This window comes from Photinus pyralis, unplaced genomic scaffold (genome assembly GCF_008802855.1).
Source record: "Photinus pyralis isolate 1611_PpyrPB1 unplaced genomic scaffold, Ppyr1.3 Ppyr1.4_LG2, whole genome shotgun sequence".
In the NCBI taxonomy this organism is placed as follows: domain Eukaryota; kingdom Metazoa; phylum Arthropoda; class Insecta; order Coleoptera; family Lampyridae; genus Photinus; species Photinus pyralis.
Window position 1 is genome coordinate 43823272 of NW_022170403.1, and position 25926 is coordinate 43849197.

Below are 25926 nucleotides of genomic sequence, written 5' to 3' on the forward strand. Positions count from 1 at the left end.
AACGATATAAGCATGTTGGTATTAAGAGTCTTCTGTACCCACTGCACCCAATGTAAATTTCCATAAGAGCGCCCGCCATAAAAACTCAAGTTGTTTTTCAAAAAAACATTTTTTTTAAGGGCTATTTTATAAATTTAGACCTTTATCCACAAAATGTTCGGGCTATTTTTTAAAAAAAGTTTATAGCAATTGAATACCGATTGTTTAAAGATTAGATGTTTTGCATCGATTATTGCGCTAATCTGTTTTATTTTTTTATTCTGGAACAAAACGGTTTATGAAAAAAGTAAACCGACAGTTTTTTAGATAAGTTACTTCTAAACATTACCCCAAAATATTAAATCATATTTTTGATAAATAAAGTCTGTATCTTGGCGGGCGGTAAATCAACAATTTGAGCGTAACAAGTAGCGCCGCTGCATAGTGTCGACGGGAACTAACTTGCAACTATAATCATCTATACACCATAATGTAAAAAAGTTGCGCTTAGGTAAAGAAGACTCTTAACTTTTACATATTTTTTGTAGTTCAATAATTTCTAATGTGATTTTCAAAGCCTGTCAGTAATTCGTAGGCCGTTAAAAAAGCACCAATTCTAATTATAAAACATTTATCCCAAACAAAACAAAACAAAAACTCTTCGTTTGTTCGTTCGTATATTTTTAGGTTGTAGCCTTAACAGTCTCTTGAAAATGCTCCGACAACGAATTTTAAATATGTGCGTTAATAAATCCACAATCTTCCACCCACGCACTAATGGTCTACCCTGTACATAATAGATTTTACTGATTTTAGTATTTTTGAATTTTATTTCATTTCTTCAAACTTTTTCCCTGATTTTGAAGTTTATGTTCGATCATTCCTTGTTGCTTCCAATTTTGAATCACAGTCAACATTTGTAATGTAAAATCAAGCTAACAGAATGATAGGTACTAAAATATAACAAATCTAGCAAACGGCATATCTTATGCAAAAAAGCGAAGGGCGTAGCATTGGAGATTTATCCATTTATCTAATCTAAGGTTTGATATCGACTGTATAAAGTGGATGACTCAAAATAATATTTCGACCAACCAGGATATACTAAAAATACTAAAGTAAACGGGTTACCAAATAACCTATATACACAAAGTACACAAAACGAAATGTTGTTGTCCTTAGCTTAATATAATTAATATTATCAATGATTGCTTAAACTGCAAAATACTTCTAACCACAGATTAGCGATACAAGTACTTAATCACCTTAGATAAGCCATATACATGGTATTTCTTATCTGTAGCCCTAAACTGTAAGTAAAATGTTTATCTAAAGATCACAAAGTAATTTCACATGCTGCTTACATAGTAATATCAAGAATGGGATTCAAATTCAAAAGATTTAGCGGAAAACTCATTTGGAAGAAAAAGCAATTTACCCCCGAAATGGTCTGTTTGCGATACTTTAGCCAGTCTGAATTCACTGAGCCACTATGTAAGTAGAGTATTTTCGTTATTACCGCACAACGTTTTATTGTCGACAGCGCCCCCAAAGACAGAAACAAAAGATTGGACTGACAGCATCCCCGTCTTCACTACCTTAACGCCACAAACAAGTCAGTTGATTGCGTATGAAACCAATGGAGAAACCCAAAAGCTGAAAGGAATTTTAAAAAAGGCAGCTCCAAATGTCAGCCTAGAGGAATTAAATGAATATAGCATCATTGATGAAGAAGATAACAGTTCTCCGTTAATACTTGCGACTCAAAGTCAAAGTAATGATGAGAAAAGAAATGTTAATTGGCAAAACATAGACGATGAATCACCTTTAAGTAATAGAACAGTCTCAAATGCTGTAGCCTCTTCAACCGACAATGTTGGAAATGCAAATGATTCTGGGAAAGCATACAGCAGTCAAGCATCAAGTATCTTTTTTGAGGAAAAACCTCCCATACCGCGTCCAAGGCTTAGAATTCCCAGTAAAGATTGAATAAAATGTGGATTCAAAGAAGAGCCTTTTACAAAAAGCATGTGCGCATTAGCTAGTAAGTATCGGGTGGCTACATTATAATGGTGGTTACATCTTAGGCAGTAATATAGAACTTTCAGGTAAACTTCTTTTTATCTAATTGTGGTCAAGACAAAATGCTGGGAATTATTTTTAGTCTCATGCTACAATCGAAACATGCACTCCAAAATAATACTAATACGAATATAGTACGAAATTGACCCCTGGTATTGAAGTTAATTACATTTTATGGTTTAGGTATGTTGAATTAGCTTAAAAAATCGTTAATATCTATAATTTGAACTTTTGTTTTTGAGAAGGAGTAGACAAAATTGTGCTGAGAATAATGAAACATTTGATACATTTGTTTTGATTTAATCGCTATCCTTTCAGCAAACCAATTGTTAGACTAGCAGAAAATGCAAATGTAAATTTTTACTGAAACGCTATTACGTGGTAAAATATACCCACCCGCCATTCTTATTTGGCCATCCGGTAAATTATTAAAAAAATTAAATATAAAATAAATAAATAGAAAATTCGTACCTGTGCAGCTTTGCCAATGGAAAATGTAAACAAAGCTTTTGGTGCAATTCGCAAAATTCTTTATATGTGCGCAGCACATCTAAGTGCTGTCCTTGGTTTTCTCGCTCCACCCTAAGTATGTAAACATAATATTTATCAGGATCATACCTCTTTCTAAACCCTATCACCGAAACGTGGACCAATTTTCCATCTGTAGCCATGCTAAAGAACATAAATGTTACTTTCAACAGGACAGAAAACATTTTACCATTTACCTATAAGTTTTTGGTACAAATGACAAAAGCTGGTTATCACCATGATCACCGGTAAATTTGAGTTGAGCCAAATTATGTAGGAAGAAGTTCACCTGCGTAAACCATGATTTGAGCGAACTCTCAATAAGTCGGGCGAAATAGGCAGCTGCCTCAGGATTTGAGAGGCCCGGTAGTAGAGCTTTGTGCAGGTTGCTTACTGCCTCCGTAGTCACCCCTCGAATACCCGAAGAAGCCATCTAAACTGAACCGATCAAGGCAATTCGTTTCAAAGCTGTGCTACTTACCAAAGTAAATAAATGCAAAAATAGATTGCCATTATTCCTAACTATATTAAACGCTTGACAGCAGAGGTCTACAAATTTGTGAAACTTTTCCGATGGTCTATCACAACCATTTATCACATATGCCATGTCGGAAGTTAACACAAATGGACTACGATCTCTGCAACATTAAATGTAATGATTTTCAAATTGGCACAGGTGACCGTTTACCGTTTAAAGTTTCCAAACATTTGAGCATCTCCTAGAAATTTTCCAAAATCTATGTGGAACAAATGACCGGAAGTTTTGAGCATAATGTTGTCATTATGCCGATCTCCCACACCCAAAACATAAGTCACAACGCAATATCCGGCACAAGAAGCTGGAGAAAACAAAGTTAGTAAAAGTTCATTACATAACTAAAAATAAACCTGTGAAATTCTCAACGGCGCGTCCATACTCCAACTCCGACGGATTATGTTTTGCAAGCCACTCGGCTATGGGTTTATCCTTAAATGAACCGGTTAAACCGTGCTCCACTTGAATTTTTCGCAACGTCTCCGCTTTGGTAACCATTTCAATCATTCCTCGTTTGTTTCCGGTAGGAATACATAAAAACGTTACCATTTTCAAATCTAAACCTTGCCGCAGCCACATCTTATCCATAATGCGCACAATTTGCAATGTTAATTGATCTTGCTGCAAATCATCGCCGACCTAATGTTTAACAAAGTAATTAAAAGTTTGTATAGCTTACAGATCACTTACTTTGTAAATCGCGGGTATTACCGAACCATCACGGGCTAAGAAATTGATTTTTAATGGAAGGGTGTTGGATGGAAAATAGGAACAGCTCCGAACTTGTATGCCTGATACTTGAAGTGTAGGTGATAATGGTAGACTAGTTGAATTGTCAACTAAATTTTGGTGAACATTTTCCAACGCATTGCACATCACAGTAAGACGTTGTGATTCTTTTGTTTTTTGTACGGTTTCAGCGACTTCATTTAATTCCTACAAAGTTAGTATGGTAACAATAAATAACAGCAGCAAACGTTTAAAAGATTTATGCCCAGTTTCACAAAGGATTATTAAGGTTAATCACTGATTAAAAATATTAGAATGGGAAACATCTGAGCGTATAATGAAAGGTGGCTAGCATTCTAATATTTTTAATCATTGATTAACCTTAATCATTGTTTGTGAAACCGGGCATAAATAAAGTAGATTTCCTTTGGGAGAGACCTGAGTCACCTGTTATATCTAGAAAGTAATGAATGAATGATGAACATGGTTGGTTGGTGTCTGTACAATTTTCATAACGTAGTAAATTTGTAGTTCAAATGCAGGGTGAGTTTTTTTTCATTTTAAGAATTGAGATCTCGGAAACCATAAGACATACGGATTCGGTTAAATGAGAAAAGAGTTGTCGTTTTAAGAGCTTATTTAAGATATGCTTTTGTTTTTCGAAAAAATCCACAGTTCACTAGATATGAGTGAAAAACAGATTTAGTAATTTTTCATTTAACTGTTGTAGAATCGTTATAATTAGAAATAGGTAATCATACCTTAGTGGTAGACTACAACGTGTGCAATACAAGAATTACATATCTGACTCTGCTGTGGTTACGTCAGGAGTTCCGCAAGGATCTAACCTCGGTCCCCTACTGTTCTTAATCTTCATAAATGATTTGCCTTCTCTACTTTCCTGTAACACCTTATTATTCGCTGACGATTTAAAGATTTTTACATCCAGTAATGATGATTGCGTTTACCTCCAAACACAAATAAATAAACTTGGTCAATGGTGTTCAAAAAACAACCTTCACTTAAACATGTCTAAATGCAAAGTAGTTTCATTTTCAAGAAAATCTCAACCTCTTTTACATCCTTATCAATTTAATGATATTCAGTTTAAACGGTGTACATCGGTCACGGATTTGGGTATTATATTTGATTTTAAACTTTCCTTTTCGGAACATATATCGGTGACTATTGCTTCTGCTTTAAAAATGCTTGGCTTTATTATCAGAAATTGTCGTGATTTTTCCAATATTTTTGCTATCAAATCTCTATATGCTGCTTATGTGCGATCCAAACTAGAGTATGGTTCTCTTATTTGGTATCCTTACTATGATTGCCATAAAACAACCCTGGAAGCAGTGCAGCGTAAGTTTCTGAAGTTTTTATCGTTTAAATTGGACAGAGTTTATCCCGCAATTGGTACTGATCATCAACTACTGTTATCTCGATTTCAGATACATTCCTTAGAAGTTCGCACAACTCTGTCAAGCCTTAACTTTCTCTTCAATTTGTTACATAATAACCTAGATTGTCCATCTCTTCTTTCCCTTATTCGGTTTCATGTGCCACGTTCTTCGGCTCGTAATGTATATACTTTCAATTGTGCTAAGGCCAATACAAACTTACTTTGTAAATCACCTATATTTGTTATGGTAAGCAACTTTAACAAAATTGCTAATATGTGTGACATGAACACTTGTTCAGTATCTGATCTTAAAAGATTGATCGAGAGATTGATGGAATATTTTTAATCTTATTTTTAATCTTGTTTAAGTTTAATATCATTTAATTTGGTTTTTATTAGGTTAGCGGTTAAGATATTAGTATATTTAGTTATTGTGCTTTCTTAGATTAGTAATTATCCTATAATTGGAATTTGACTGTTGGGCAATAAATCATATTATTATTATTATTAAATACAACAAAATAACACAAATAAAAGTTTTAGACATTTTAATGCTTAACATGATGAACATACTAATTTATTTTTAGATCTTACAATTTCTGTGTTATAATACAAACTTTAATTTTTTTAAATGGTAGTCACAGTTGGCTTTGACATTTTTAAAAAGGACAAATTTTTCTCTTTATAACGATATAAGGCTTGCTAAATGTACTTTAATAAATAAACGCCCTGCAGTAATTTTCGTATTATTGAGAGGTAAGTAAACAGAGTTAGCCATGGAAAAGAATATCTAGTGAGATAGGTACCTTTCATTTACGACGAAAATTGGACAGGCCAATGTTATCTTCATTTTCTATCAAATGAATTTCAAGATATGTAGGATGGGTTAGATTTGGAAACACGACGTAATTTACGCTGGTTTCAACACAACGGTACCCTGTTGCACAAGTAACTGCAAGTACAAGGAACCTTATATCATTGTAAACAGAAAAAATGCACTTTTTAAAAATGTCACAGCCAACTATGATTACCATTTAAAAAATGTAAGTTTGCGTTATAACTCGAAAATTATAAAAGAATAAATATTAATAAATGTATCTTATCATTGAATAATAAATCTGAATAGAAGGTCAGTGAGATAGGAGAAAAGGTGGCCAGTTTTTATTATCTAGAATGTGCTGGTATCGTACGGCAAGTAACAAAACGTGATTAAAGGAAACTCTTCAACATTTTTTAATTAATATAATATAGCCGAGATACTCACTTCAAAATGAGTAGAGAGGTGAGAGAGAATGTTTTGACTACGGTGACATCATGCCATTGATAAACTTACTCACGTAGGTAACTGGATACCTTTGATACAACGATCGTCTAAATATAGTTTTCAGATGAATATTCGACTTAATTTTTAAGTTCTTAATTCAATAATAATAACAACGTTGTTGCAGAACGTAAAAAGTCAATTATTGGAGACAAGATAATTAGACAATACCTATGCTATAATATGATAGAGTCCGTTCACTTAGTCAAAAATGAACCAATTTTTTTTACGTATTGTGCGTCAATAATCAATTGTGCTCAATAGTGCATTTATGCCACCGTTTGTGCCTTTTTGGTTTTGGAGATAATAGGACAAATGCATTGGAGGCTAAGTGAACGCTTAGCCCCCTCCCCCCCCCAAATTAAACTTTGTTTATTGGTCAACGACGGTATTGCGTAGTACTTCGATTGTCCGTAATGGTGCTTTTATGCTCACCGTTTGTACCTTTTTGGTTTCGGAGATTATAGGAAAAATCAAATGGGGGCAACTGAAATCGTAATTTTTTTGTTATTTGTGACATTTTCAACTAACTACATACGAAATTAGATCATTCACTATTAGTAGGCGAGAGACACTTTGTAACCCCAAGGCCCATTCTTTAAACGATGAGTACGTACCTATAACTTTTGTTTGAAAAGTTATTTTAAAATTTTGTTCCTTAACTCATCCAGTATGTACACAACTTAGACCATATAGTACATGGACTGCTATTCGCCCTATGCTTTCAATACAAAATGGATGGTCACGGATAGAGGGCACTGTAGTCGTGGGTATGTGAATCTCAGGGTAAACTAAAGTCGTGTAAACACCACTAGGATCGCTTAAAGAGCAGCTTTATAGTATCCGCGTAGTACGGGAAGCTTTAAATACTCTTCAAAATTTGCTATACGTCCACAAATAGGAATAAGTTTGCTTTTTTTGGGATATCTAGGCGATTAATTAATTGACGTTTGTTAATTTATAGGTTGACAGTCCCAAATCGTGTCTCATCGGACAACTTCGGACAGACTCGTTTACCCTGAAACTCACATACCCAGGCGATGTCCTTGACCATATTTTAGTTACAATTAGCAGTCCATGTACTATATGGTCTAAGGTACACAATCAATTTCGTGGAATTCTCTCCATTTTCGTTGTCCGGCCAAGAATTGCAGTGGAACTTTTTTGTCGAATTTTTAAAAACTAATTCCAGATTCGTGATTTTCATGTTCAAAATCCCCCAGGCACCAAATTTCGTCGAAGCAGGAGTGCGCCCTTCCGTGGTTGGAATTTTGAAAATGTTTTTTCAAAATCGGAAAGGGCATACCCGAAAACCTAATCAAAAACGTGTCACTCATCTTTGTAACTGTTGTGTAATGATCGTTTCAGTACGCACGTGCGCCGTGCGGGTTAGGGAAGCGATGGAAGAATGAAGGGACACGTTACGGAGGACGGCAGCGACCGCGCGGTACGTCAGTAGTGCTGTCGCTTGTTTACTTACATGTTTTCTATAATATTAATAATTATGTTTGTGTGCCAATTGCGTTGAGCAGTTTGTTGATGCCCTTTCTTCCAGTAAGACAATACTAAAGTAACTCTTATGATTGCTGAGAAAAAAATTAAAGAACTCCAAATTTCACCACTTCTTTTGGGGGTGGCTCCTAAACAAAACACGTTTGACCCTCGGTTTATTTGAAAAAAAGTGCTTATCTTGAACCCCTCGGCCCTCTTATCACCCAATTTTCACCCTGTATAACAAACTTTAAATGACATCCTTACCTTTCCATGTCTGTATATATTACAAGTTTTAGTTTTTGTTAAGATGATTTCAGATATTTTCAATCGTCAATTTTCACTTAGCCCCCATTTGATTTTTGCTATTATCTCCGAAACCAAAAAGACACAAACGGTGCGCATAAATGCACAATTGGGGCACAATACATAAAAAAAAATTGGTTCATTCTTGGGCTAATGGGGGGCTAAGTGAACGGACCCTATGATAAATGTATGTTCTCTTGATTTATTTTTTCACGGTAAAAAACATTCCATTCAATGCGATTGACGACTGCGTCTTTTCTCTTGCTATGGAAATTCATAATAGCTTTGAAATTTCTTATTCGATCCGTAAACTTAAGAGGCCGTTCTCTGTATACGACTAGGAAAGTGCTTCAATAGAAATTATATGGGCCGAATAGCGTGTCTAGGTGTGGGACTTAGTATAACGTTTTGAGTAAATTGGATTCTATCCCGTGTTGTTAGGTGCCGATGTAAAGATAAAGGACACATCTATGCCTCTATTGTAACAGATTTTTGATTTAATACTCGAATTTTGCATAAATAATTGTAGAAGTACTTGATATTTATGGTATTTTCGGGTGCCGTAATTATTAATATTTAAAAAATATCAAAAATCTGTTACAAGAGAGGCGTAGAAAGAGGTTTTAGAATCAAAAGTGCCGGCATGGCGTTTTCGAGTCTTAGTTTCGTAAAAGTGCAATACAATTTCTTTCATGAAGCCGATTTAAAAAACCTTTCATTTCATATCATAATAGATTATATTGCACTTCTCTCATTTGAATGTTAAAGTTGTTGTTTAAAGTAGTAGTACTTAATTCCAAATTTTGTCTCAAAAACATGTTATTTGTGCATTTATAATTTATATACGGAAACAGCAATTAAACAATATCTGTAAATGCTCGCACAACTGACAGTATATTGCATATTCTGAAATATTCCAAAACATTGTCTATAGGTACAATAATAGTAAAGTTTAATTTCGATCTCAAAGTCTACATAAGGTAAGATCGTTTGAATCAAGATTTACTTGTAAGTTGATAACTTTGATGTCATTTCCTTAAGAGGTGTGCAAATAATAATATGTATTACGTAAGCATAAGTTGGTAAATACAGAGATAATATTGCAATACGATCTTCACGTGCTGTTATAACTCCCACACAGTCTACGAGATAAGTACGCGAAAGTAGCGTCATCTAAAGAAATCTAATCACTTTGATTCAGTTGAGTAGGTGGTATAAAACCTCGATTAAAATTTAGTTACTTTTAATAAGCGGAGTTTGTCCCAGAGGGCAACCTACGGAGAAACTCCGTTAAAGTGGACCCTTCAAAAAGCATTGCGTTGTCTTTCTATTCAGATTTATTATTCAATGATCTTATTAAGCGGAAAAAAATCTACAATTTTTGTTTCTTTGCATATTTCTGTATTTCTAATACTAACGATTTACAACAGTTCATTACTTTCTAGATATAAACAGGTGACTCAGGTCTCTCAGTCATATCAAATCAATCAAATACTTAAAAACATAAATCGATAATGTTGTGTAACATTCAGTCCTGTGATGTATCAGAAACGTCAACGGTGTCAAAAAAACGTTATTTTGCGTTATTTTAATTTAGTATGGGCAAAATAACGTTTTCTACAGATAACCTGCAAGTTAAAGTTAACGTTACTGATACTTCAAAGGCTGAATGTCTTGTAGACGTTATTTCGGTTTAAAAACCTAAAAATAATGATAGGGTTTATAAGAAGTTTTTGAATTTATTAGAGTACATTTCGGCGAATTATTTACGAATAAGCACAGAATTGATTGGGTCACTTGAGTAGTGTCGTAATTTTTATATCAGCAATTTTTAAACAATGTACCTACAGTTGAATTTGTTGTCATTCTAATTATCAATTTTTATGTAAGATTTGTGCCATTTGCCATTTCATAAAGGTAATGTACCTAATTTTAATTGAACCACCCACCACCGCCGCGCCATCCGCGAAATTGCTGCCGGATACTCGGATATGCATAACTATCTTATATCCAAATATCAACAATAATGAAACTGTTTAAAAAATATGCCACTAGCTCTTACAGACTATTATCGACAACAGTACATGCTTGCCATACTTAGTAACAGACGTGACAATGACAGCTGACAGCACAAGGAGATTAGAGCCCCTTCTCATGAGCCGTTTTTGAAGCTCCACAGAGCGCGACTCCTTTACGCGGCGCAGAGACTTGCTATAACTAGACTGCGCGTAACGTATCTAAGGTGTTGTCGACACAGTATGCAACACACAATGCACCGCGGGGCAAAAATCGCTGAGATGATATGCAATATAATGAAATAAGCTGTTATTTTAGATGTTCCGTTCATTAATCATTCTCGTGATTAGCTCGAATTAGTGAACAGATAAATTTCTGTTGAGAATAAACCAATAAACTTAGGTTAGCTTGTGCCTATCAACATGTACTCTGTCGATAAATTTTTAAATAATATGCTGATTTTCAACGGATAAAAGTTTACAAGGGCCAATGGATCAGAGCCATTCGAAGAGAAAAATTTACTCCCACCATAGTGCATTTGCGGGGAATGAAGCCGATTTTAGAAAGGTACCTACGAAGGTGTTAAACAATAATGCAATACCGAGCGTTTTCGACATTCCCATTCACTTAAAATAACGTAGAACTATTATTCGACATCCTTTACCAGCAAGACAACGGCAATACCTATTTGCCTATTAGGTATAGACGTAACTAAGTACTTACTGGCATTAAATATATTTCAGGTTTTGTTACAAGAAAAATAGCTAAGTCTGTTAAATGTTCCATATGTGCAGATGCGATATTCGCATCAGAGAGTCATTCAAAGCTTTTAACTAGAAAAAAATCGTGGAGGATTGTTGCACGTATCAAGCGATGCATTAAAAATTTGCCAAATTATTGCTGAAAATGTGTTCAGGTTTTTCATTCAATCCACACCACACCGCGTTGTAAACAAAATGGTTATCAGCAGTCTAAGAAAAATAAATAACAGTTACAGCCCATTTGGGTTTTTGGATAGGCATATAATGGCCCGTATGAATAAAAGTAAGCAAATGCTTATACTTGCAAAATTCAAAGTAAATACTCGTAACTGCCCCTTCATACTGGTCTGTTTAGCATGGTTTAGCAGCGCTGTACTGTGTCCTGTCCTTCTGCTTAGAAGCGGTGCTAAGTCGCCCAGTGCGAAGGAGCACTTACGAGTATTTACTTTGAATTTTGCAAGTATAAGCATTTGCTTACTTTGATTCATACGGGCCATTGAATCAAAATCCGCTAAATAATCATATCTTACTACTTACATCTTTAGTTTTAAGAGTATATTTTCCGATACGTGTTCACCACCAAAATACACATATAAATCAAATTAGGACTAGAGTAAGGCAGTTATATACCAATTTAGTTCAAATAAAATACCAATAAATTCGATTAAAACAGTTAACAGCTATATGTTATCTTTTTTTGCTACTAAAATTTACAATAAACATGGCTAAAGCAAGCCGCAGAACGTACGTCTGCCCCGCGATGAACAGTTGGTTGCCTATCCTATCTTGACAACAGGCGTTTATAGTACAATCTACGTTACGCGCGGTCTAGTTATAACAAGTCTCTGACGCGGCGCGATTCAGAAGCGCCGCCATGCTACAAAACAAGTGGGTTGCAATGAAAGCGCGCCTACTAAGTGACGACGCTGATCTTTTAAAAAATGGCGTCTAGTTTGAAGAGAGCGTTCATCTTGATACACTGGAAGTGACAGCTATTTCAATTGCGCGAGCGTCACTTGCCGGAGTGCCGGCGTCCGGCTGCTGAGCGACTTAGCAGTTCAATTCAACCATCAACATGAAATTTTTTAATGCTGCTGTGAATTATGCTAATTGAGGGAATTTGCTTTTCTAGATATTTTGCAGCAAATAAATCCAGTGATTATTGATGGACATCTAGACATTTCCATTTTTCTTGAAGTATTTGACTTGTATATTGGACATAGGATATTTGTATGTTCAGAGATACAATTTAGGCACTGTATATGATTATGCCACATGTCGAACTATTATTCATTGGATATTGAATTACAGTGGACTCTCCATAATCCGGCTGATATTGGACCGGGGTACTGCCCGTTACTGGAAGTTCATAAATCACAACACTTAAAATACCTACACAAAACAATGGTTTTTTTTGTACCAAAACAACTAATAAAACGTATTTTTGAATCAAAATTGATCTATAAGAAATAATATTTCTACTAAAAAATGAAAAATAAATATTGTTTAAATAACGTCTCAACTTGAATCCCACCAAGCCCCGTCAAAATACGCCAGATTAATAGAATACCGGTCTAACGCAGTGCCGGATTATAGTCTACTGTATTATTTATACCTGTTACCGTTACATTGTAAGGTACAAAAAGGTACTCTACACGCACAGTCCCATTGAACATTTATGTTTGAGCACAATTTATGGGAAATTGTTGGTTAAAATTTTTCATTAGTGAAATATCCAGGTTTAACCAAAATGGGAAAATTGTTCAGTGTGAAAACAAAATTTGGTCACCTTCACAAAATTGTGTATCTACTACCTTGTACACACAAAATAAAATAAACAACGCAATACCTTAACAAGCAACTGCTGTGACAAGAAACATTTTCTAAGTGACGCTCCACTTATGGCTAAAAGAGCTCGTAGCAGCAAAGTCATACGTCGATGATACCTGGCCTCACTTATCATAGAAACATCCTTCTCGATAACTTCTGCTGACCAATTCTACAATGAAAATGTCAATAAAAGATACCTCCAAGTGAAATATTACTTGTGGCATTGAGCCAGGTAAACTATGGCTAAGTAACCAAAACAAGTGATGAGCAACTCTTGGAGATCTAAGTGACCTATCTAATAGAAAATGTGCCAATGGCGAGTTTTCGTAGGTCTCGTGACGTAACGCAACTACTAATTGTGGTAAGTAGTCGACTAATTCGTCGCTTCTGATTCCACGCAGCCACTTCACAGCCAACTTGCGTACCTCCATATCTGGAAAACTAATTGCAAACGATTGCTAAATCATTGTTAATAAAATTAGGTAAATACTTACGTAGGTAGCAACAGTTGAATAGCTTGAACAGGTAACATAGGTTTCCAACATCTTAGCATGCCATGAAGATCGGAGAGAAATGCCCATTCCCAACTATGCGCAGCCAACAATACTTTTGGTAATGCGGTAGGTATACTATAGAGATAATGGCGTTTTTCCCACAACACCTATAAGCAACAATAAAAATGGTACTGAGAACATAATCGAAATGTACCTCGCGAACTTCTGTGGGGGCTTTGAACAACATATCCTGTTCTGTTATCTCTAACAGTTGTTGTTGAGTTTGTAAATCGAGACTATTGAAATCTCCTTTCATAACTTCTGCAGATGTTAGTTGCGGAACCACAGGAAAAACAATTTTTGGAGGTGTGGTCATTTCTATTCCCAACACAGCATGATCACAATAAGGGTGAATACCAGCACTAGGTGCAGGTCCGTAGATATAATTGGATTCCTTTGGCCAAATTGAAAGTAGAGAATTTCCTTGGATCATAATCCTATAAAATCTTGTTACCACTAAAGTAAATATATAGTCAACCTACCCTTCGTAATTAAAAAATTGTATCGCTGCCCATCCCAACTCTTCTTGTTTGTATTGAGGCAAACTACCGCTGTCATTAGAATCTTGCTGTTGAAGTGTACGACCATACAAAACAAACACCAGTCTTGCTTCTCTAGCTAAAGAACTTATTAAGATATCTTCCATTTCCAACCTTGACAGAAAATGTAACTTAATAATAATCATAAAAAATCATTTACCTACTTACCAACAATTAAAAAGAATTCTCGAATATAAACTGTGAGTAACTTGACATGGCTGAGAAAGCACAGGCTGACCAAGTGGACGAGTACCATGGTATACTTGAGCTGCAATGATAAAATCATCATGTTTCCAATCAGGGAGCGGCCTATGAACTGCACAAACTCTAACCAGAATGGATTCTAAGACTTCTGTGGAATTAACATTAGCTAAAATGAAGTGGGTAAATTTAATGTTCACCAATCTTAATACTTACAAATATGATCGGTGCTACTATTACTTAATTTAAAGTTAACGTGAAACGCTTGACAGTATATTTCTAGAAGGCCTCGAATGGCAAATCTAATTTTATCACATGTGGTACTTATGGATAGTGAAACTGATTCGTTCATCCAACTTTTTGTCTACAACATTAAAAAGAACAGTATATTACTTATACTGTGTTGAGACATTTGTTAATATTTACATGTATTTTATTAACGCAAGTTTCTATCTGAAATAACAGACCAAATTAAGAGATGAAGATGACATCGGATAATCCTACGTGAATTAAAGCAAGGCTTTGGTTAGGTAAGATTCGTTATTTTTCTTATATAGAAATTTCAGCTATGTAGAACTCACAATGAAGGTTCTGATTCACGACAATATACGGGGTGCCCATAATGTATGGAAGATAGTATACATCTCAGTAAATAACGACTGTGTACAAAATCATTGATTGATGATGCTAAGTATGTATTTTTTGTTATTGTGTAGAACACTGAAGTTATTCAAAGGTGTAGTGTCATTACAAAGGCGCAGATTAACTTTTAGCATATCTGCAAAACATAAGTTTTAAGTTTAGTATCATTCTCCAAATTCAGATAATTTGGGAGCACCTACATACATTTATCCATGATTGAAGGGGCAAGACGACCAGTTTCGTTTATATAAAATAAATCCTCGCCCATTCGTGTATTTAAATCTTTTTTAATACACCACGAACATCTTAATTTAAAAAAGCTAAAAAAAATGTAATTAAAGGTTCGTAACTGTTAGAGATTTTTCGCTTTTTCACAGGAGCTATTTGGGGGAAGGATTAATTGCACTGATTGGGATAGGTTTTTATTGATTCAATAATGTGAATGAAAAAATTGAGTTTTTGAACAAATCCTTACTGGATGTTTTCAATAATGTAGCGCCACTCAAAACTGTTCGAGTTTTTAAAGTCAAAACTCCCTGGCTGACACCTGTGGTAAAAGAAATGATACGTTTGCGAAAGCAAGCTATGAGCCGCTTCAAATAAACGAAACGGCCTGAACATTGGGATTATTACAAATCTTTAAGAAACTTAACTACCGCCGCGATTAGAAAGGAAAAAAGGCCAATTTATTTAAGACTAGGCTAAAAAAAGAACTTTTTGATAAACAATAAATAGTAGGTATTTTCAGAAAAATTTCAAGGTTAATAATTGCAGAATATAATTTTTTTTTCTTTCTTGTTTTTTTGTTCATATTATAAGAATTTACTCTATCATATGCATGTATGAGAATTTGATGATTAGGTGGCAGAACAGCCCGAGGCTGAAACTCGCCAAATAAAGACCTTTTATTATTATGATAGACTTGATGTCAAATTATTTCATCTTTTAACTTTTTGTAATTTTTTGAAAGTATCCGCTTTCAAGGTGGGGGACATGCTAATGTTTCTATATGGTTTTTCTGACATTAATTTCATTAATTATAAAGGCGTATCATGCTGTCATATAATCATATCTTATCTAATTTGTAGTTGTCATATAAAAATTACTTTAATTAAACTACAAGAAGTGTTGTTATTTACAACAGAACTCGGAAACACCTTGTATCTCGAAAATAGTGTGTTTCGATATTTCGTAACCACACAGAAAGAATTTAACATCTGGACATGACATATCCGAGAACATATCTATTAGTAGGATTAAAATTTCACATATATCAACAAATAAAAGGTTACATTAACTTGAAGAGTTGCATCAAACTGTGTCCAAAATCATATTTATATTGAGCCACTGAAAAATGTGCACTTATATGAATACAGTATGTGTGTGAGTTCAATACTTGTTTTTCCATTGATTATAAAAATAAAGTATCTAAATTTTGTTTTATAAAATAAGAATGGAAGAATCTTGATTCTCAATTATTTATTTTAACTATTAGGTATATGGTCAAGATTTGAAAAACAAATGTGGATGCGTTCTTTTGAAGTAAAAGCCCTTCAGTCACCTATTTTTGTAAAGATCAGAATTTTTCCGTACCCGAGTTTAAGGGACACTATATGTTGGATTTTTTAAAATAAAAAAGATAATTGCCTGAAGAACAAATAAAAAGATAAAACATTTTTGACGTTTTTAGTTTCAGGTTTAAAAAAATAGCTAGTGTTTTACAGATACTTTAAAGGACGATGCTCATTTTAAATCCAAGGAATCGAAGGGAGTATCAAGGGAGTTATCTTCAAGATTTTTATACCACTTAAAGCTTATTTTATCAGAATTCGCCTTTGCTCATATTTTATTGTGATAGAAAAATGTGTCTCAAGACTGGTATAGGTAGTAATCATGGTAATAGAATCAACAAAATTAGGTACAAAAAATTAAGCAGCGGACTTTAAGTAGTGTGTAAACGACGTTACCATTGATAAGGTATTTTATAACAAAGAATGATTTTTAGAGGAAACTTCACAACTGAGTTTAAATGAATCTTAGATATGGTTTATCCATACCATTTCTAATAACCAATTTTCATTTACATACTTACTTATTTGGATTCATTAACTTTCCTAGCAAATCACTAATTCTGTAAAACTGTACCTCTACCTACAATAAAAATGTCTTCCCCCTCCCACTACTACAGCAATAAATAATATTGCTTTTGGGTTATGTATTTCAAAAAAAAAATAATTAAGACATTGAAACGTTTTCAATGCAGTAGAAACGTAATAATGTTAAAACAGTTTATTACAATAAATAAATAATGAAAAATATTATTTCTATTTTACAGCGGCTATCTTAAAAAATGGTGGTGTCCACTCCATTACCTTAGTTATAGCTTTACAGTTGCGTTACATTGAGATGTTAAGCATCCAAACGTGCCAAAACAATAATCAAGAGCATGCAAACTGTGATTTAATGAAAAAGTACACACAGGATCAATAGTGCTTCCTTCATCACTACCTTTAACTAACACATCAAAATTCCACAACTTTACAGTTCCATCAATTGAACCAGTCGCCAACATTTTTTCGTCTGCACTAACTGCAAGTTTCGTTACAGGTTGCGAGCCTATCTTAAACTCTATTAGTTGTTTTGCAGAAACTAAATCCCATACACGAAGTCTTCTATCTTCGCCAGAACTTACAAGATGTTTACCTTCAGGAGTGAAAATTGTTGCATATACCGCCCCCTTTGATCCCAGTAACAATCTTATTGGTTCTGCATCTCTGATTGACCACATTCTAATATTTCTATCTGCTGATCCCGTACATAAGTACGTACAGTTCGGATGAAAATCAATACTTGTCACTTGCTGAGTGTGACCTACAAATACCCTCAGAGTGTCATTCCTTGTTACAGACCAAAGGCGAGCGGTATGATCATATGAACCCGATACAAAGAAATTACCATTTAAACAAGTGGATAAACAGTACACAGGATGTTCGTGACCTTTATATAACAATTTCTGTTCATAATTTTCTATATCAAAAAGGCGGATTGTTTTATCTTGTGAACACGAGATTAAATGTTTGCGCTTCTTAAAAAATCGAATGTCATATACACGGGCGTGATGCCCTAGTAAAACTACTTCACCATAAGTTAACGTATTTTCTAACTGTTGCAATGTTTGTAAGCATCTTAAAGTCACTGTATTATTATAACTGTACGCAAAAAAGCCTTGTTGTCGGTTTAATGTACCACATGTGACCCTATCTTTCACATTAGATAAGTGCACTGAATACACTGGCGCAGGTTCTGAGTTCACACTATCAATTGCAGTTAATAATTTCTGCAAAGATAAATTACTATTACTATTGTTCACACTTTTCGGGCTTTCAATATGACCATTGCACAAAATGGGATCCCCAACTAGCACCATGCTTTCATTTTCATCTTGAGCTTCTTCCTTTTCATTCATAAAAAACCAACTTTGAAATACCTGTAAAAGAACAACATGTCCTGCATCAGAAAGATACTGCTTTAAAGCCATGACAGAGTCGTGCGATAATTCGACGGAGTACTTGGTGCTTCGAAAGTTCTCTTTCAGTATGGGAGTGTCGATAGAATCGCTAACGAATGCGTTGATTAATTCCTGTATGAACGTATCACACTTAGTCCGATCGATTGAAGGTAAATGAATTTTTAGAAAACTAGATGCCCGCTCTGTATGACCGCCTCGTAAAATTTCCAAGTAAATGTGACAGAAAAGTGGACCAATTACCAATTCCAAATCTTCGTGCTTCTTCTTGTTATTCTTCAACAAATCTTTAATCCACAGCAAGAACTTTCCAAAGGTCTGTTCAATGAGTACGGGATCGTTATTAAAGCAACTGTAGAGAATTGAATTTGGACGACTGGTTTCATTTTCGATATGCGAAAACATCTTGAACTGACCAATGGGTATGTCTTCATGAGGTGAAATTGGGTAGTTCCTTCGTTGTAAATAAGCAGTCGCAATTTGCTTTACTTGTTCGTATCGCGTTCGCTTAGCCTTTATGTTAATGTCGCGTTTAACGTCCTCCATAATTTTAAAGTTCGTGCAAAAGCACTGTAATTGTTTACATATTTAAAAACAATAACGAATAATTTAGTAATAAAAATCAAAACCAAACATTACAAATAGGTTATGTATAAATGACATAAATGTAAATTTGTGAAGTAGATATCTTCTATACCGGTAATAACTAAGTACTATATACAGGGTGACGCATCAAAAAGATGTTATTTTCATACAGGCGAGTAGGGATATTCCATATTCGGATGTGTGGGGGGTTGCTGGTGGCGAATTTAATGTTAAAAATGGCGAGACAAGTACATCGGCCGTTGATTAGGCCAGAGTCCTAGAACACGCGTCAACATTTAGGCGCGTTTCGTGTGTGGCTACCTGTACGATTTTATATTATGTTCTAAAACGAACGTAGAAACGCTCGTCGCTTCATAAAGATAATTTAGACATCATTTGCGTCTGCAATGAATATTTCTACAGATTCCCGGTTTAGTATTTGAACAAAAATGTGCACGCTCGTGGAGGATTACAATTTTTGTTGTTACACCTGCACACATTTGAGGTTAAGCTGTACACCATTTAGAGGTTATGTTGATGCTCCATCTGCTTCACGTCCATCCTTTATTGTACTGTTATTAATTTGCGCCAGTGATCACGTGACGTTTTTCACTCTACACTCTGCTATACTCATGAAACGGAAAATCGAACGCACCTTCAATACAGTGACACCTCACATGTAACCGTTGACATTTTAATCTTAAAATATTAAATTTTTATCTAGGGTGCTGTTACTTTATTAACACAGTTAATTTGTAGTTGAGGAGGCTTGGAAAAATCAATTACCCCGTAATTTGTTTATAAAGGCTTGGTATACCGAATTATACATTGTTTTATGATCTTGATAGCCTCTAACTCACTTTCTTTTTCAACATAGAACAGAAGTGGCTCATTGAATGAGCAAGTAGGAGTTCGCTTAATAATTAAGTTTAAAATGCAGAATTGTGCAATTTTTGTAAATCAACTTTTAACTATGTAATCAAAGGTTTTAGCTTGCCGACTCGTGAATACCGCCTCATAGCAGAGTTGATTAGAAGCTTGTATACCTTAAACTGCAATGGTGTACATAAGCAACTCTCACACGATCAAAAATGAGTTGCTATCGAGTCGCCTTTGGAAGTTCAAGTTAAGTACGACTTACCATGTAAACAAAAATACCAAGGGTGACTCGACAGCAACTCATTTTTGACCGCATAGTAATATCAGATAGAATGTATGGAATATTTCAGAATTGGTGTTAACGCCCAAAAACCACTAATCCAATTATATAAGTGCTGGAAAACGCGCAACGTTAGTTATTCCCTTTTCATTACAATTTGAAACACTGTCCTATGCAAGAAATCCCAATAATTTAGTTAACCACTAGGCTTGTAGTCAGATCTGAGTTAGAGAAAATGGCGTTACGGACATTCCAATCTAGCTAACAAAACCCATAGACGCGTTTAATTAAAGTAATGCGCTAAGAATATGTATTCATGAATCTGCTAGTCATCAATTATGAATGTCATCCTGTGAAGGCATCAGACTTTGGTCGTGTTATTTTGGAGATAGTCTTGTCTTATGCGGCGTCGGTAAAGTAATCATACTTACCTGATTAACTTGTGGGACAAACTTTTGACAACATTCCTTTAAATTATCCAAAGCTTCTGATATATCTAATGTTTCCACAGTGCCAAGTAGTTTCACAACCAGTTTTATCGATTGTATAACACCTGACGGTTGTAACTGCGGAATAAAGCTAGAGTTGGTAGGTTTTTCAATTTGAACAGCAGTCTGTTCGATTTTTTCCATTTCTTTTTCTAACGTTTCTGGGAAAAAAGATGGATTACGCATTTTGTTTTTTAGTGATGTACCTATTTACCAAGTAGAATTTTTAAATTATCATAAGTTAGTGGAGCATCAGTTTCTGTGGGAATTATATCCTGAAACTTTATATCCTTGTCCCGATTGTCATCTTGAGGCTAAAATGAAAATGTGAAAAATAGTTACTACACATTGTAAGATTTACAGTTCTTGCGAATGATCTGTCCACTAGTCTATCAGGTACCAATATTAACAGTACATCTTCCTCTAATTTAATGCAATTATGTACATATTCATAATCTGATAATAAGGTTGTGGGTGCCAAATATTCATTATATCCCCAAACCTTTAAGGTGTATTCATCTTCTGATGGGGCTTCCAATTCACAGGTCACATGAAGAGTTATGTGTTCGACACTTGAAGTTACTAAAATAAAATTGATAAGTTTCATGGAAAGATGTCGATTGACCATACCATCACAGGTAAAGCTAACAGGTTTCGTAGAATCAGCACCTACGTAATGTGGGTAAATGCAAACCTTTATGCTAGTACCCTCACGATACTGATGTGACATTAGAGGACTAATTACTAAACCCATATTTGTATCTGGGTCATCGTACCGAAATCTACCTGCAATTAAAGTTACATTTTAACATCATGTTCAAATTCTAGTTGTCCTTACTAGCCCTTTAAGTTAGATAGATCTTTACAACTTTATTGCTTTTGAAGTAATACAAAAATATACTTATAGTATTGTTATTTGAAAAAAAAGTACCAGCCATTCCTTAAAAAAGATGCTTAGGTAATTTACTGGATAACCTGATGCATGATCTAATATTTAGTATTGTCCTTTGAGAAAAAAATAACTCAATGGAGTTAGCAACACTGCCAACTTCATAATGTTACAGTACAGTGTCAGATCTGAATGTAGACAAATAATTCCCGAGAAAGAAACTCTCAAAAGAAATCTAAAAAAGTATCATTATAACTAAGTACTTACATCTTAAGTTAAGTACAGTTTTATAAAATGCCTCTAAATCGGAATCGTTAGAATTTTGTTCAAGTAAGATAATATTGTCATACAAAAACGACTTCTTCTTTACCTGAAACCATAATATTGCAATGCGAAATAACAAAGTATCATTTACAAGTAAGTCCTTGCTCTTTTGCCGTTCCATTGTAGACAGTTGAGCTCTGCGAGACAAAGTGGATGTAGAGGACAATACCCCAGTTTCGGTTTTGGACTTTATAACAGCAGCATACATAGGATCAGATGTACTATTGCTACCTGATCCAGAATAAATAAAATCATAGGGATCATATTCGTCGTAAACACTATCACATACAGAGACTGCATCGTCTACAAAAATAAGTATATACAAACCATAATCTATTTTCGAGAATACCTGGACATTCCGGACTTAAACTTCCACTTTCAGAACTAGTCAATAGAGGATCAAACGCCTCCAGGATACTAACTCTTACACTATTTTTATCATCAAGGTTTGATGGTGTTAGATCAATCAAATTATAACTGAGTTTCATGTTTTTGGTTGTGATGTTTCGTAGTTTCTGTTTGCTAGATGAAGATGGTACAGGGATTGTCGGAGGTGTACTCTGTTGGTTTCGAGGAGGTAATGCTGGTGCCTACAAAACAAAGCAATTATTTCACAGTAAGTGAGAAATTGATTGATAAATAAATGTGAATTTAATCACATATTAAAAAAAAATTGAGGTGACATTTTCTTGCAGTTCAATTCTATCTTGCCACCATACGCAATATTATCAGCATCGCTGATTATATTGAATGTGTAAATTTACTCAACTCTGAACATACAAATCTCCTATGTTCAATTTTTAAATATACAAGTCAAATACCCCTTAAAATATGCAACTAATCTTACCTACTTTCATCTACTTCATCAAATGTTTTTCAATCAACATCAATACCTCAATTAATCACATAGATATTCCGATAAGAAAATTCCGCTCATTGGCCAATTCACAACATAAAGTGCAGCCAATAAAGATTTTTACTTTGAGAAAAATTCGCCAAAAAGTTGGCTTGCTCACAATGCAATTTGACGATCACTCCTAGGAAGTTTCACCTAGGAGGCCGCTCGAGTTAATTTGGCCTAGGGGTTATTTAAATATTACAAATAACAAATGGTTTACAAAAATAACAGAATGTGACCCAATCCAATTGTTTCTGATATAGCAAAGAGAGTTGTACAAGTGAAATGTTTGTGTTGCCTTTCATTTTGGAATCAGGTTTCGCAGCCACAAATAGAAATTAGAAAAAATGTGTTTGAAAAGGTTCAATTTACTAAAATTTGATGTCATTTGATCAAGTGGCCTTCTTTTGATAAGGCTTTAAAGGTGGGTTCATCCCAAGGTTAGTAAAGTTAATAGGTTGCATGGTAACTTTCGGCCAATAGGGGACCACGAGCGTGTGACGTAACTTTGTGCACATCCATTTTAACAGCTAAACACTGATTTTCAAAATTTTAATTAATTCCTCCAGTTTTGGATATTTTCTATATTAATTGCGTTCTTTCAAGAGGTACATATATAAGTTATGATAACATACATACATTTCTGTGTTGCGATGTGTGGTTATGAACATTTACATCAAAGTTGAAAGTGGGAGTATGTTTCCTTTTACTCCTAAATTGTTATAAAAAATAAAAACAAAGCCGTTAAATGACGTTTTTTATAAAGTTCTATGCCTATTACCTTTTAGGATATGTCAAATTGCTAACAAAGTGTCGTAGTTTCTAAAAAAAACACTACAGACAGGAAATGGTTTTCTGACCACAAAGGCTAGTGTAATTTATGAAACAAGACTTACAAATACATAAAGCAATTCTACCCGAGTACCAGCACGGAATCCTCTTTTCCTGGCATATTGTAAAGTATGAGAAAGTGAGCGTTCACATATGTGAATCACAGTCGGGTAACTGATCACATTAAATTAAATACAGTTCAATGGCTGTCACTTGCACACTGTGACGTCATTCGTACTTCGGCCCCCTCTCTTCGTTATGGTTGCTAGTAGTTACCATGCAACCTATTAACTTTACTAACCTTGGGTTCATCCGTTGCGTTGATCTGTCAAACGGATAGTACATTTTGTTAAGGTTCAGAGCAATCCTACCAGTAAACTCAGTAAACTTCATTAATGTATCTCAATACAGAGTCTTCATAAAATCACCTCGCATGTTTGTCTACATGGTCAGAAAAACTGCATATTCTATCAATCTAAAATTTGTTTAGTTTTCAATGACATCAGAATTAGTGTTGAAATATTCATAATTCTAACCTAGAAATGAAACAGAAAGATACTGGTGATAAAGAATATACTCATTTGTAAATATGGCCAGCCAGTATATACATAGAGCCCCAAATGCAGACATCTTTTTAGTAATGCATGATTTGGTCATAATTATCAAAAATGTTAACTCTACCTTTTCTTGGTCAGATTCATTACTTGAAAGAATGTTAATCTGTTTTGTAGGAGGAGGTGGAGGTGTAGAAATATTCCACCCAATATTTGCAGGGATGATCACAGAACTGCTAGTAATTCCCAGAGTAGGACTTTGCATAGCGCTGGAAACTGAGCTCACACTACTCGAAGATGTATAGCCTGTATTAAATTGCCAGCCAATTGGGCGACCGAGGGGCTGGTTAGTTTTGCTTTGAAATAAATTGTTTAGCAATGGCGAAGGTTGAGTATGATATTGCCTCATTTGATATTCGCGCAAGATATTCGCAGTTGGATTGGGCAATTGTTTTCCATTGACCGACCTAAAATGTAAGCGTAAATTAAGATTTACTTTAGTTTAGTACTCACATATTGGGTCCATCATCGTAAAGGTCTAAAATGCTGCTTGATGGAGGGCTAGTGAACGATATTAGATCTGCAGTACTTTCATCAGATGTAATAGAAGTTGTGCTATTTCGACGTTGCGATGATGGAGGTGGTGCAATTATTGAATTTGCAGGGCTGGTACTTGTTGCACCAGGTCTAGGTCTAGATTTTATATGATGTCGTTCGGGTCTGGCAGGACCGCAGTCCGATTCATTCATAGACGATGTGCGCAAAACTAAAACAGAAATACATTAATCTCCATTTTGCTACTTTGTCATCACATACCTGAAGTATTTTTAATGATTTTCGTTCTAGTCGAAACATTTTTTGTGGATATGTTGAGTTCCTGTAAGCGTTTTTGGTTTCTAAATTGTTCCAACGCCAATGACTCCAGGCTAAGTGCCTGTGCACGCTCCAAGTCCTCTTGAAATTGTTTTTCATAATCTACATTCTCAGTTGCCATCTAATAGGAATTTAATTGTTATTAATTGAGGAAAAACTAAGCCTAATGTCAGAAAATCATTAGAGGATTGACCAACATTAATTTTTGTATATTGTTACAGAATTCACCTACCTTCCCATATGTCTTCACGACTACCTACTCTTTCGTGTTCATTTTAATTGTAATTTATTATAATGGATATTGATTGAATAAAAAAATTAAACTATAAACATTATCGTGTCAAATAATCAACAAGTCAATTTAACCTAAATTTCCTATTATCATTTACATTTATTGCATACATCACACAACTGTTGCTATATTCAGCTAAAGGAGGATGACTAAATAAGCAAGGTGCGTGTATTAAAAAAAGAAAGATGATCTTATATACAGTGAACGCCCTCAAAAACGAATAAAATAGGACGAACATGAATCGTTCATTTTTGAAAATCAGTACTCAGTAGGCTGTACTATTTGTCCCCTAGAGAGTGAATACGTAACAATCGCTATTGATTATCAGCAAAAATTAACTTAGAGATGAGATTAAGGTATAGCTGTTGAAGACTGGACCAACACTTTGGCCAAGACATAGAGTAAATAACGTTTACTCTATGACCAAGATCAAGATCATACTTATAGTATTCTTTTGGAATGATTTTTATGAATTAAGTTATTAAGAGACGAAAGCCTTTAAAGTTTAAACTAAATCACTTCCTTACGAAATTGTTGTTTCTGCCTCTTGGAAATGGGAAGAGATTTCACGTTTTTTTTTCGCAATCGATA

General features: G+C 34.6%; 2 protein-coding genes and 1 long non-coding RNA gene across 4 annotated transcripts in view; 1 reads left to right on the plus strand and 2 right to left on the minus strand.

The window, feature by feature from the left end:
• The window catches only part of LOC116164460 (phosphatidylinositol 4-phosphate 3-kinase C2 domain-containing subunit alpha), a 29488-nt gene extending 4042 nt beyond the window's left edge, over positions 1 to 25446 (minus strand). Inside the window, exons 1-24 of the mRNA XM_031478650.1 lie at positions 25276 to 25446; positions 24987 to 25164; positions 24684 to 24936; positions 24298 to 24637; positions 22237 to 22477; positions 21979 to 22190; positions 21831 to 21933; positions 21305 to 21460; positions 21036 to 21256; positions 20889 to 20988; positions 20618 to 20835; positions 14491 to 14638; positions 14242 to 14443; positions 14017 to 14187; positions 13689 to 13971; positions 13475 to 13641; positions 13196 to 13421; positions 13000 to 13149; positions 3815 to 4060; positions 3478 to 3763; positions 3278 to 3428; positions 3071 to 3227; positions 2787 to 3022; positions 2533 to 2733 (exon numbers count right to left, since the gene is read on the minus strand). Of these exons, the coding sequence (XP_031334510.1) occupies positions 2533 to 2733; positions 2787 to 3022; positions 3071 to 3227; positions 3278 to 3428; positions 3478 to 3763; positions 3815 to 4060; positions 13000 to 13149; positions 13196 to 13421; positions 13475 to 13641; positions 13689 to 13971; positions 14017 to 14187; positions 14242 to 14443; positions 14491 to 14638; positions 20618 to 20835; positions 20889 to 20988; positions 21036 to 21256; positions 21305 to 21460; positions 21831 to 21933; positions 21979 to 22190; positions 22237 to 22477; positions 24298 to 24637; positions 24684 to 24936; positions 24987 to 25164 (4646 nt within the window). The 5' untranslated portion in view covers positions 25276 to 25446. The remainder of the gene's footprint in view (positions 1 to 2532; positions 2734 to 2786; positions 3023 to 3070; positions 3228 to 3277; positions 3429 to 3477; positions 3764 to 3814; positions 4061 to 12999; positions 13150 to 13195; positions 13422 to 13474; positions 13642 to 13688; positions 13972 to 14016; positions 14188 to 14241; positions 14444 to 14490; positions 14639 to 20617; positions 20836 to 20888; positions 20989 to 21035; positions 21257 to 21304; positions 21461 to 21830; positions 21934 to 21978; positions 22191 to 22236; positions 22478 to 24297; positions 24638 to 24683; positions 24937 to 24986; positions 25165 to 25275) is intronic.
• LOC116164466 lies at positions 293 to 3981 on the plus strand. Of its 2 annotated transcripts, XR_004143904.1 has the most exons (3): positions 293 to 1291; positions 1348 to 1473; positions 1523 to 3981. It is a non-coding gene; the product is annotated as an uncharacterized LOC116164466 (long non-coding RNA). The 2 variants fall into 2 exon arrangements; XR_004143903.1 differs by having other exon boundaries at positions 300 to 1473.
• On the minus strand, positions 17191 to 19937 carry LOC116164461 (TAF5-like RNA polymerase II p300/CBP-associated factor-associated factor 65 kDa subunit 5L). Its single transcript, XM_031478651.1, has one exon. It carries the CDS (start codon positions 18986 to 18988, stop codon positions 17294 to 17296), a length of 1695 nt encoding a protein of 564 aa, XP_031334511.1. The 5' UTR covers positions 18989 to 19937; the 3' UTR covers positions 17191 to 17293.
• Positions 25447 to 25926: the final 480 nt, after the last annotated feature.